At 43.2% G+C, this 9,561-nt stretch overlaps 1 protein-coding gene across 8 annotated transcripts; it reads left to right on the top strand.

The window, feature by feature from the left end:
• The first annotated feature begins 5,424 nt into the window (after positions 1-5,424).
• Positions 5,425-8,867, top strand: LOC123098940 (uncharacterized). 8 transcript variants are annotated; one of them, XR_006448048.1, is made up of 3 exons: positions 5,425-6,702; positions 7,197-7,262; positions 7,763-8,867. XR_006448048.1 is itself a non-coding variant. In XM_044521026.1 (3 exons), the coding sequence occupies exons 1-2, from the start codon at positions 5,484-5,486 to the stop codon at positions 7,244-7,246; spliced, it is 642 nt and encodes a 213-aa protein (XP_044376961.1). In that variant the 5' UTR covers positions 5,425-5,483; the 3' UTR covers positions 7,247-7,262; positions 8,439-8,867. The 8 variants fall into 8 exon arrangements, 6 of the variants coding, with proteins under 6 accessions (XP_044376961.1, XP_044376960.1, XP_044376959.1 ...); XM_044521026.1 differs by having other exon boundaries at positions 5,425-6,075; positions 8,439-8,867; XM_044521025.1 differs by having other exon boundaries at positions 5,425-6,075.
• Positions 8,868-9,561: the final 694 nt, after the last annotated feature.

Genomic DNA, 9,561 nt, shown 5'->3' with positions numbered 1-9,561 from the left:
AGTTGCGGCTCAGTCGCAAGATGAGGAACAAGCCCGTCACCATCGTGTCCTACGGCGGCTCAGACGAGGATCAGGCGCCTTCCAGCCCAGCTCCAGCAGCGCGCGCGCGGACATCTCCTCCCAACTACCCGCCGCCACCACCGCCGACCAGAAGATACACGCCGTCGTCTCCTCCAAACTACCCTCCGCCATCCCCGCCGACCAGCCGCTCCAGCTCCAGCTACTACACGCCGACGTACTCCCCTCCGCCGACTAGCAGCTCCAGCGACTACCCGCCGGGCGGCTACTACTCCTACTACGCGCCGCCACCCCGGCAGCCGGACGGCGGGTACGGCTACCCGCCGCTCGACGACTACTACAACTACGACCAGTCGCGCGGCGGGCCTTACTACGCGCCCACCACATTCAACGATGAGAACCCAAACGCTTGCTCCATCCAGTGACCGATGACGACCCAGCGGCACCATCAACGTCTGCGTCCACGTCCAACGCCACCTCCAGTTCCAGTTTTATTAGCCCTCCTCATGAGGTGCTATCGTCGTTTAGTTCCAACTGATAATATAGTAGTACAATATAAAGCTGCAACTCAATAATAAAAAACATCGATAATAATATCTGGATGATAGCCGTCCGATTGTTCTATTTTGGTTGGGAATTCTGTGTGTTGGGCCTCAATTAGATTACATCGGAGGCGTTGAAGTATTTTTCCCGGAGACTAGAGGACATCGAATTGATCATATGGATGCAAAGTATCACCGAATTATTATCTTCTTAATTTTATTTTCGGTAGAGCCTTCTAAAATGGTTTTTTTTTGGTTGATATTTGTGCATGGCAAGAATGGATCTATCCACATTACGATCACACACCAAGATGGGGAAGTTGCTGACCTTTATGTGGAATATCGTACGGAGGAGGAAGATCACTTTTTTCCCGATAAAGTGTAATATGTTAATACAAGTGGATAACAATTATATCCAGCCTCTGCAACATCACAAAATCATGAACAAGTCTAAACAAACCCGTAATCTGAGAAATGAAAGCTAGGTTTTCACTTTCCTTGCGATGGGCCTGGCTTTGGGAGGAACATGCCAAGTATCTGCATGGGATTATTGTTGGAGTGTTTACTCCGGACACCAGGGATCAAGGATACCCTATATTTTTTTAGTTCGGCCATGGTTTACATCAGCAATCATAAGTAAGGTACTTGAAGTCCTTTTCTCCAACAGAATTATAGAAGGCAATGGACGACCAGTTGTGTTTTTGTCCATCGATTATCACACTCTTTCCTGCTACAACAGTTGTACACCATTCAGAAGATATTTCATGCCTTCTCTTTCTTTTGCAGAGTCTGTATGTAGTGCATTAAGCTCATATGTTTTTATACACCTCAAATTGTTCACTAACTGATCTAACTGAGGGTCCAGGAACCAATACCATATTGCAAAGTTGTCCTAGACTTTCATTTTCTAACTGGAACAATCAAACTCATCGGCTATCTGGTTCCCCCTCTATTTGTCCTTCTTATCGTTTTGAAAACAGCTTCGATTCAATATACTTTATAAAACAGTGTGACTGCAACTGTAACTAGTTGGGATGCTGAGGGTACAACTTGCAGCTTTGTATTGGAGAACCCACTTCTAGATTTTTTTGATCTGCCGGATACTTACCAAGGCCTTTAGTATTGCAATGTGTTGAGCGGAGTTACCAGAGGAGCACTTGAAATGGTCCATCCTCTATACTGCCATCTTCATATTCTCTTGTCAAATAGGCAATGAATAATTACTTGATAAAATGTAACTGGGATCCCTGACCTCATGCTTCTATAAAACTGACATTAAAAAAATAAAACAAGAATTGCATAGTAATATAATGCTTTTCCCCATGTGGATTGCATTTCCACATCTTAAGAGTATCTCCAATTGATGATCTATTTTACATCATCAAAAAGTGGTTAGAATAAAATATACATCACCAAAAATGCTTTTTACATCACCAAAAACGTCCAACTCGAACAGAGGATGTAAAATAGGGCAGCCGCATTATAGCTGCTCCAACAGATGATGGAAAAATAGGCCACCAGCCGCGCGATAGCAGCACAACATCAGCCAACAGCAGCTAACAACCGCATATGTTTGAATCAAAATCATCCCAAATTAATTCGTAAACAAACTTAAAAGAATTTTATCAATCCACCATATCAAATTATTACATAATTCATCAAATCCACAACATGAAATGCAACACAAATACAACAAAATTCTTACACAATACGACAAACATAGAGATGAAACGGGCTTGTTTCCCATGCCATGTCCACCACTCCTCCATGATATCTTTCAAAAAATTACCCATTATTTGGGGAATTCAGATGCAACATAAGCTGCTTTATGGAGCCACCTCCACCTTATTGATCTTTTGACTTGGTGGTGCGCCACATGCTCGAATTAGCGACTTCTCAGAGTACTATGTGTTAATGTTGTATTGTTTTCTTTGAAATGCCGAACTTTTTTAACTAGTAGGAACTCAATGACTGCATGTCAGACTGCTTCAATTTTTGTGAGTTATGTCATGTCTTAGTTTCAGTGAAGTAATGAGTGGATAAGCTGAATTGCCTATCTCTTTCAGATTTGGACACTTTTGGTTACTAGTTTGGTTATTTTGGCTTTGTAAATGATTAGAACTGATGTTGCTATAACAATAAGTATGATGCAGCATGAGTACTAGAGAACATATCCATAGTTATGCTCTTAAGGAACTGATATGGAGTTCTCTCAAGAAAGAAATTTTGATGTAAAGTTTAGATGTACTCCTATAACATACTGTACTAATTTCCCATCTGAAGTTTTTCTTAAAGGTATGTACCAACCATCTTATCAGTAATAGCTTCTGTTTTGTACTCCCTCCGTTCCAAATTACTCGTCGTGGTTTTAGTTTGAACTAAAATCACGACGAGTAATTTGGAACGGAGGGAGTAGGTGTCAGGAATATAAGTGATGACCAACATGGTCTCATTTTATTTAATTTTCTGCAACCTAGCAACATTCTTTTGGTTATAACTAGAACCAGTACGCAAGGCAGCTCCGCCTAGTGCAATGACTGCTTGCCATCTACGTGGCCTTGGCCTGATCCATCTCACCAAGGTAGTTCCGTCTGAGGCAAAAGTTGAGAATTTTGCAGCACAGCTTGATGCTAAAATTGTTTGATAACAGTATACAACATCAAGTTATTTTAGAGAAGAGCAATCATTATCGAGTTTTGCTTGCCATGTTGCATAGATATCTGAATATGCAAAGCCCTGTGACAACCATAACCAAAACAACCAACAAAAAAAGTTAGCTCACCACCATACAGCATGCAGACATTGAGCAAAAATATAAGCCGTAAATTCACTAATATTCTGAAGTGGCAGAAAGAGGGTTTTATCTGAAGGATTCTGTTCTATGCCATTAGATTTCCAAACATGTCTCACACTAGCGCAACCAAAGTCATATTATGGCAATCGCCATGCTTTTTTACATTAAATTCTGTGGAGTAAGATAATCCGCTTCCTCGGCTTCAATGGAATTCGCTTCTACGAGTGGAGCTTGACACACTTTGTAAGGATAGCGTGCCTGCAGCGGAAGATCGGTATAGTGACCTGGATCACATACATGCTGTGTTGTTGCCTGTTGGCCCCATATTAGATCAACAGACGGAGGCCCCATATTGAACACAAGCTGATCGGCTTGCTGCTGCAGTGGGTGAAGATAGTTCAGCAGGAGAAGGACATGCAGGCCATACAACTTTGGAGATCTGTATTTCCTACTACACCTGGAGATGTGGTGCAGATATCTGAAACTGAGACCCACCAAGAAATTGCTAAGGACACAAGTGAAAGTGGCGCAGAAAAATTATCTGTGGCTGACACCCGAGGCGATGCTCTGGTTTACATGGACGGAGTTTCGGCGACAGGACCATATCTGCTGGATATGCCCCCATTATCTCTAAATTGCAGAGGTACCAAAGACGATTTCCGTTGCGACGAGATCCTGATGTTCTGATGACACCTGATGCTTGTGGCTGTAACAGAAACACATAGGCATTTCAACTTTTTGATGTGAATGTCAGTTGTTGGTTCAAGTTGCTTTCGACTAGGATGGTGTACCATTAGTTGGGAGGTAATTCAGGGGACCAATAGTAAAAGCACTTTTGCCTGAGGAAAATGGAAACCAGTGAACACTGCATTTTGTTCTGAATTTGACTAACACCTGTACCTTTGCATTGAGGGGAAAGAAGTTGAGCATTCCCTTGTAATCTTTGTAATCTGGGCAGAACAACAATAAATAAACACAAAGTTCACCAGGCAAGAAAACGAAATCCATGACTTGTACTACGTAATTCACAAATAAGTGACGTGTTTTACATTGGCTTAGTCTTTAACCTTTAATCTCTGCTGTACTCTGTAGTATATGTTTAAAACCTAAGAAATTTTGTAGTACTCAATAAATATTTCCCGGGACAAATCAATTTATACAATCTCGTCTTAAATTCCAATATTTAAAATGATATCAGCGAACCAAGTTTCGACAGTTTGATCAAAGTAAGTCCAGTACATCATAGTGGAGAGTACCAGTTCAGCTCCAGTATGTTGCCAACTATAAACGCCAGCCTTGAGAACTTGGTTGTCAACAACAGAGAAACTCTTCTGTATATATTTAGGATGCACTTGGTTACTCGCATGGTTTTCGGGCACTTCCGTATGTGGCTCAGTAGAGCCTGTTTGAAGGTATACAGGCTCTGGGCCAACTTTTGTAGATTGTATGGTACCCTGCATCGCACCACTGAGCATTTGAATGCATGACCTCCTCGACCCCGTCCACCTCCACGCCTCGTCCTTGGGCAAGATCCAAAGCTCACGTTCCCGTCCGCGCACGATGCCACCCTCCGTCGGCAAGCACATCCCACCCCTTCCTTTTGAGGTGGTGGTCTCAACCAGTGACCTGGATTCCTCATCTTCGGACCCTGTTCTTGCGGCTATGGAATTGCTCAGACTCAGACCCAGACGAAAGCTCTGACCGGCTTGCCATTGCTGGCAGCGAAGGCACTCGCGGGTGTCGTTTCCCTTCTTGGAGGCTCTGCCATGGCCTTTATTTGTTCCCCTCTTCGAGCACCAGGGAGGATCCCTTTCTCTGCTTCGGATGCGTCCACGCCTTCCTCGTTCGTGCCATGTGTTGTACCCCTCTACTAAATTCTATTTCCTTCAATCAATGAAATGATACACATTCTTTGTGTATTAATGAAAAAGATAATGTATATATTACTCTAAGGCAGCTTTAGTACAACTTGGGAGTACAAAGATTTTTTTTACTTTCTCTTTTGAAATGAAATTCTGCTCCGCCTCTTCTTTCTAAAGAAAAAGAAAAGAGAAATTCTCCCCCGCCTCCATTCCACTCGACTCGACGCAGCCTGCAGCCAGAGAGTCCCAAACCCTAGCCTCGCCGGAATGAGCCGCCCCTCGCCGGCGCCCGCGCTGGACGGCGGGGTCCTCCTCGAAGAGATCCTCCTCCGCCTCCCTCCGCAGCCCTCCTCCCTCCCGCGCGCATCCCTCGTGTGCACGCGCTGGCGCCGCATCCTCTCCGACCCCGGCTTCCGCCGCCGCTTCCGCGAGCACCACGGCCGGAACAACCCACCGCCACTGCTCGGCTTCTTCGAAAAGGAATTCCGCGTAGACAAGCCGCCCATCTTCAACACCACGGCGACGGGCGAGCGGGACCGCATCCCACCCGCGCGCTTCTCCGCGCCATGGAGCCTGGGCGAGGGCTGGGAGTTTCTCGGCTGCCGCCACGGCCTCGCCCTCCTCATCTGCCGGGCGCGCCGCGAGGCAATCGTGTGGGATCCCCTCACGGGCCACCGTCGCCGCGTCGCGTTTCCACCGGGGTGGAAGTCCGTCCAGAACGCCGCGGTGATGTGCGCCGCCGCCGGCCAAGATGGGCATGTGCACGGTGACTGCCGGTTCTCCCCATTTAGATTGGCCTTGGTGCGCGGGGGTTCTAACGGCACACGCCATTTTGCATGCCTCTACGAGTCAGAATCAGGTGTGTGGGGGGATATTGCTTCAGTAGAGACTGAACATTCGACTTCGACTTGCATTGCGAACCCCAGCGTCCTGCTTAGGAATTCATTTTGCTGGCTTCTGTCTGGAGGTGCCATCCTGGAGTTTGATTTTCAAAACCAGAGCCTTGCGGTTATCCAGAAGCCGGCGGACGCTCATGCTGCCGACTACTACTGGTCCTTTTACGTGGTACAGACAGAGCATAGTAGCCTGGGCCTTGCTGTTTTGTCAGAGACAGATTTTGTAAGCAGCATCATCCAATTATGGGAGAGGAAATCTAACTGCGATGGTGTTGTTGGATGGGAGCTGCAGAAAACCATTCAACTAGACGGGCTCTTTTCACCAGGACCGACCATGGGGCAAAATGCGGTGATGATGCAAGGGTACAATGAGGACACCGATGCGATTTTCTTATCTACCTTTTTCGGCAACTACATGCTCCAGCTTGAGACCACACAGTTCACAAATCTTCCTAAAACACGAAGAAATTGCATGTCTAGCAGGACCTTTTATCCCTACAGAAATTTCTACATTACATGTAATTCCTTGTCTCTGTCTGTCATGACTCCGCTTGTATTGGCATATTCAGCATGAGCTTTCTGATGAACCGGTAAGCAGCAAGTGGGCAACAACTGCGCTAAAACTCTATTGCGAAAACATTTTATATCATAAGTGTTATTTGATTTCCACATGTGGAGTACTATATATCTTCATATTAATCATAAATTCATAATAGCTATTGGCATCTATATTATCCTACATTGGAAAAAAATTACTAGTTTCATTCAACCCGAATAGTAGTGAGTATTGTCATTTGCCACTTAAGTTTCTCAAATTGAGCTTTTGTTTTTTACCCATTTGGTATTACTGGAAGGAAACCTCTCCAGAATAGTAATTCTGTTTGAAACCTCTGGACAGCTAAACAGTCCTAACATGTAATTCATTACTAGGTAAATGATAATTGTCGCTCTACCTTGTGCCTAGCAGTAGGTGCTGTTCCATTTCCCTATTCCTACCTTTGTCATAAATGGTAGTTTTTGCCTTCTCATCATTTTAGCTCTTCCACGAATTTTCTTCGGTTTATTGGAATCCTTTTACCTGCAGGTAGCAGAGTTGGTGGTCAAGATGGTGGAGCTGAAATGTCAATTAATTAGATGATTGTCCCATTAGGTATGCTAATGTGCTATGTTTGTTGAACAGGTTATGTCGATTTTGCTGTTTTAATATATCAACATTCGTAAATATGGACGATTCAAATGTTTTATATAGTATTGGACCTGAACTAGTAGTAATCATTATCAGAGATCAGTTGATGATGCTGTCTTTGGACAAGTGAATGATGCTTCTGCTTCTACTTTGCTTTTGTTTATCCAATCTATACAGTATATATTAATTGCTGTAGCTGTTCGTTTCCTTATTTTGTTAGAGCGCTATGTTGCTACTGTTGCATATTCTGTTAATAATTTCATCACTCGAACACTCTTACATACATATTGTTGGGCAGTATAAATTGATCTCCCTAGCTGTTTGTTTCCTCATTTTCCATTCAGGGTCTTGTTCACTTGTTATATGACAAATGCTATTGATTGTTTCTCGAGTGAAGTGTTTTTCATATTTCCCTGCAACTAACATGATATCCTTATTCCGGGCTTGTGCTTTGGGGAATTCAGATGCAATGCAAGCTGCTTCGTGGAGCCACCTTATTGTTCTTTTGACTGGGTGGCGGGCCACATGCTCAAATTAGTGACATCTCAGAGATGGTCACCACAGACCTGACAATTTCATTGTATCTAAGCTGCATTAGTACTGACTGTTGTTTCATGTTTTATTGTTTGCTCCGAATTGTCGAGCTGGTAGACTGAAATATGCTGCAAGCCCTGCAGATTAGCTATTTAACTAGTAGGAATTCAGTGACTGCATGTCAGACCGCTTCAGTTCTTATGTCATGTCCTAGCAAGTGTGTACTGTTTTTAATGGAGTAATGAGTGGAACTGCCAATATCTTTCAGATTTGAACTCCTTCCTTCACTAGTTTTTATAGTTTTAGTTATGAAATGATTAGAACTAATGTTGCTGTAACAGCAAGCATGATGCAGCATGAACACTAAAGAATATATCCATAGTTATGGTCTTAAGGAACTGGTATAGAGTTCTCTTAAGAAAGGTTTTTTTTAATGAAAAGTTTAGTGTGAATGGGGTGTATCTTCTCAGATTTGTTTGCCCACCTCTATTTTAACTTGCAGGCGGCACCCATACATTGGCCTTCTGTCTTTGTTTGTCCTACTGAAATACTAGTTTCTTTCAGCTCCTTGCTTTTCACTGACTCACTATTTTTCATGTTGATCAGAGAAATGTTTAACTTATTTGCCTTGAAAAGAATCAGCCATCATCCGTGCCCTGATATCTTCTTTGCGAAACTGTGTGCATCGATTCCTCATTCGTGTGACTGATAAGCAGAGCAAGGAACAAGGTTTGCGCACTTGTTCAACCTCAGCCATTCAGGAATGCATTTCAATTGGTGTTGGAATGTTGCCGTAGAGCTACAAAGCAGGGCATGTGGTTAATAGCACCGAAAGTTTCCGAGTTCTCTCCTGCCTTTGCTTATGACCAATGTAACTATTACTCCCTCCGTACCATATTAATTGTTATTAAAACAGATGTATCTAGATATATTTTAGTATTAGATATTGCCGTTTGAGCGGCAATTAATACGAGACGAAGGGAGTATATTCCAAATCAATGAAGTGCACCAGATGGCTTTAACGTAAAAAACAAACTGCGACCCGAATGTTCTTCATAAGTTCTGATGTACCCCCTCCGTCCCATAATATAAGCATCTTATATTATGGAACGGAAGGAGCAGTATTGTTTGTTGCAATAATATCTTATATTATGGGACGGGGGGATTAGTATTGTTTCGACCACATAAGATCAGTTTCACGAAATGCAAGAATTGTTACACCTATCATATTCCCGATGTTCAGACTTCAGACGATCAAGCAAAAGCAACAAAGTGAACACCTTTTGTTTTGGCAGTAGCTTAGACTACCAAATTTAAGAAGTAGCAATGTCATGAGGGATGGCTTCAAAGGTAAACTTATAGCAGCGAGTTGAAGAATCATAGACGCCATCTTCACCATCTCCATGAGTACCATGTGCATGGCCTACACTTTCAAGTAGAATGAGATTCTCTAAACTCAACCCCCTTTAAATCTTGCTATTTGTGATTGATTCTTTGGGATTTCTTGGTGAATTCTTGATCCGTATGGATTGTATCTATCATCATATCGTGTGTTGTGTGTAGTTCCATTAGTTTATGAGGAAATGGGTAAACACCTTGTTGAAGTATTGAATTCAAATGGTTGTTGTTTCTATATCTTGTTTAAATTCTTTCATGAGTTTGTGTGAAGACCGACAACATATTCCTTTTTGCCTTTATGGACTTAGAAGGATACACCATGGTTGCATTA

This window comes from Triticum aestivum, chromosome 4D (assembly GCF_018294505.1).
Source record: "Triticum aestivum cultivar Chinese Spring chromosome 4D, IWGSC CS RefSeq v2.1, whole genome shotgun sequence".
In the NCBI taxonomy this organism is placed as follows: Eukaryota; Viridiplantae; Streptophyta; class Magnoliopsida; order Poales; family Poaceae; genus Triticum; species Triticum aestivum.
Note: the sequence above shows the minus strand (reverse complement) of the source record. Positions and strands in the feature narration are given on the sequence as shown.

Excerpts from the sequence above, each read along its gene's own strand:
- LOC123098940 (XM_044521023.1), top strand. The coding sequence starts at position 5,484 with ATGAGCCGCCCCTCGCCGGCGCCCGCGCTGGACGGCGGGGTCCTCCTC. Across the intron at positions 6,631-7,196 it reads CAGAAATTTCTACATTACAT|GTAGCAGAGTTGGTGGTCAA; the intron begins GTAATTCCTTGT and ends TTTTACCTGCAG.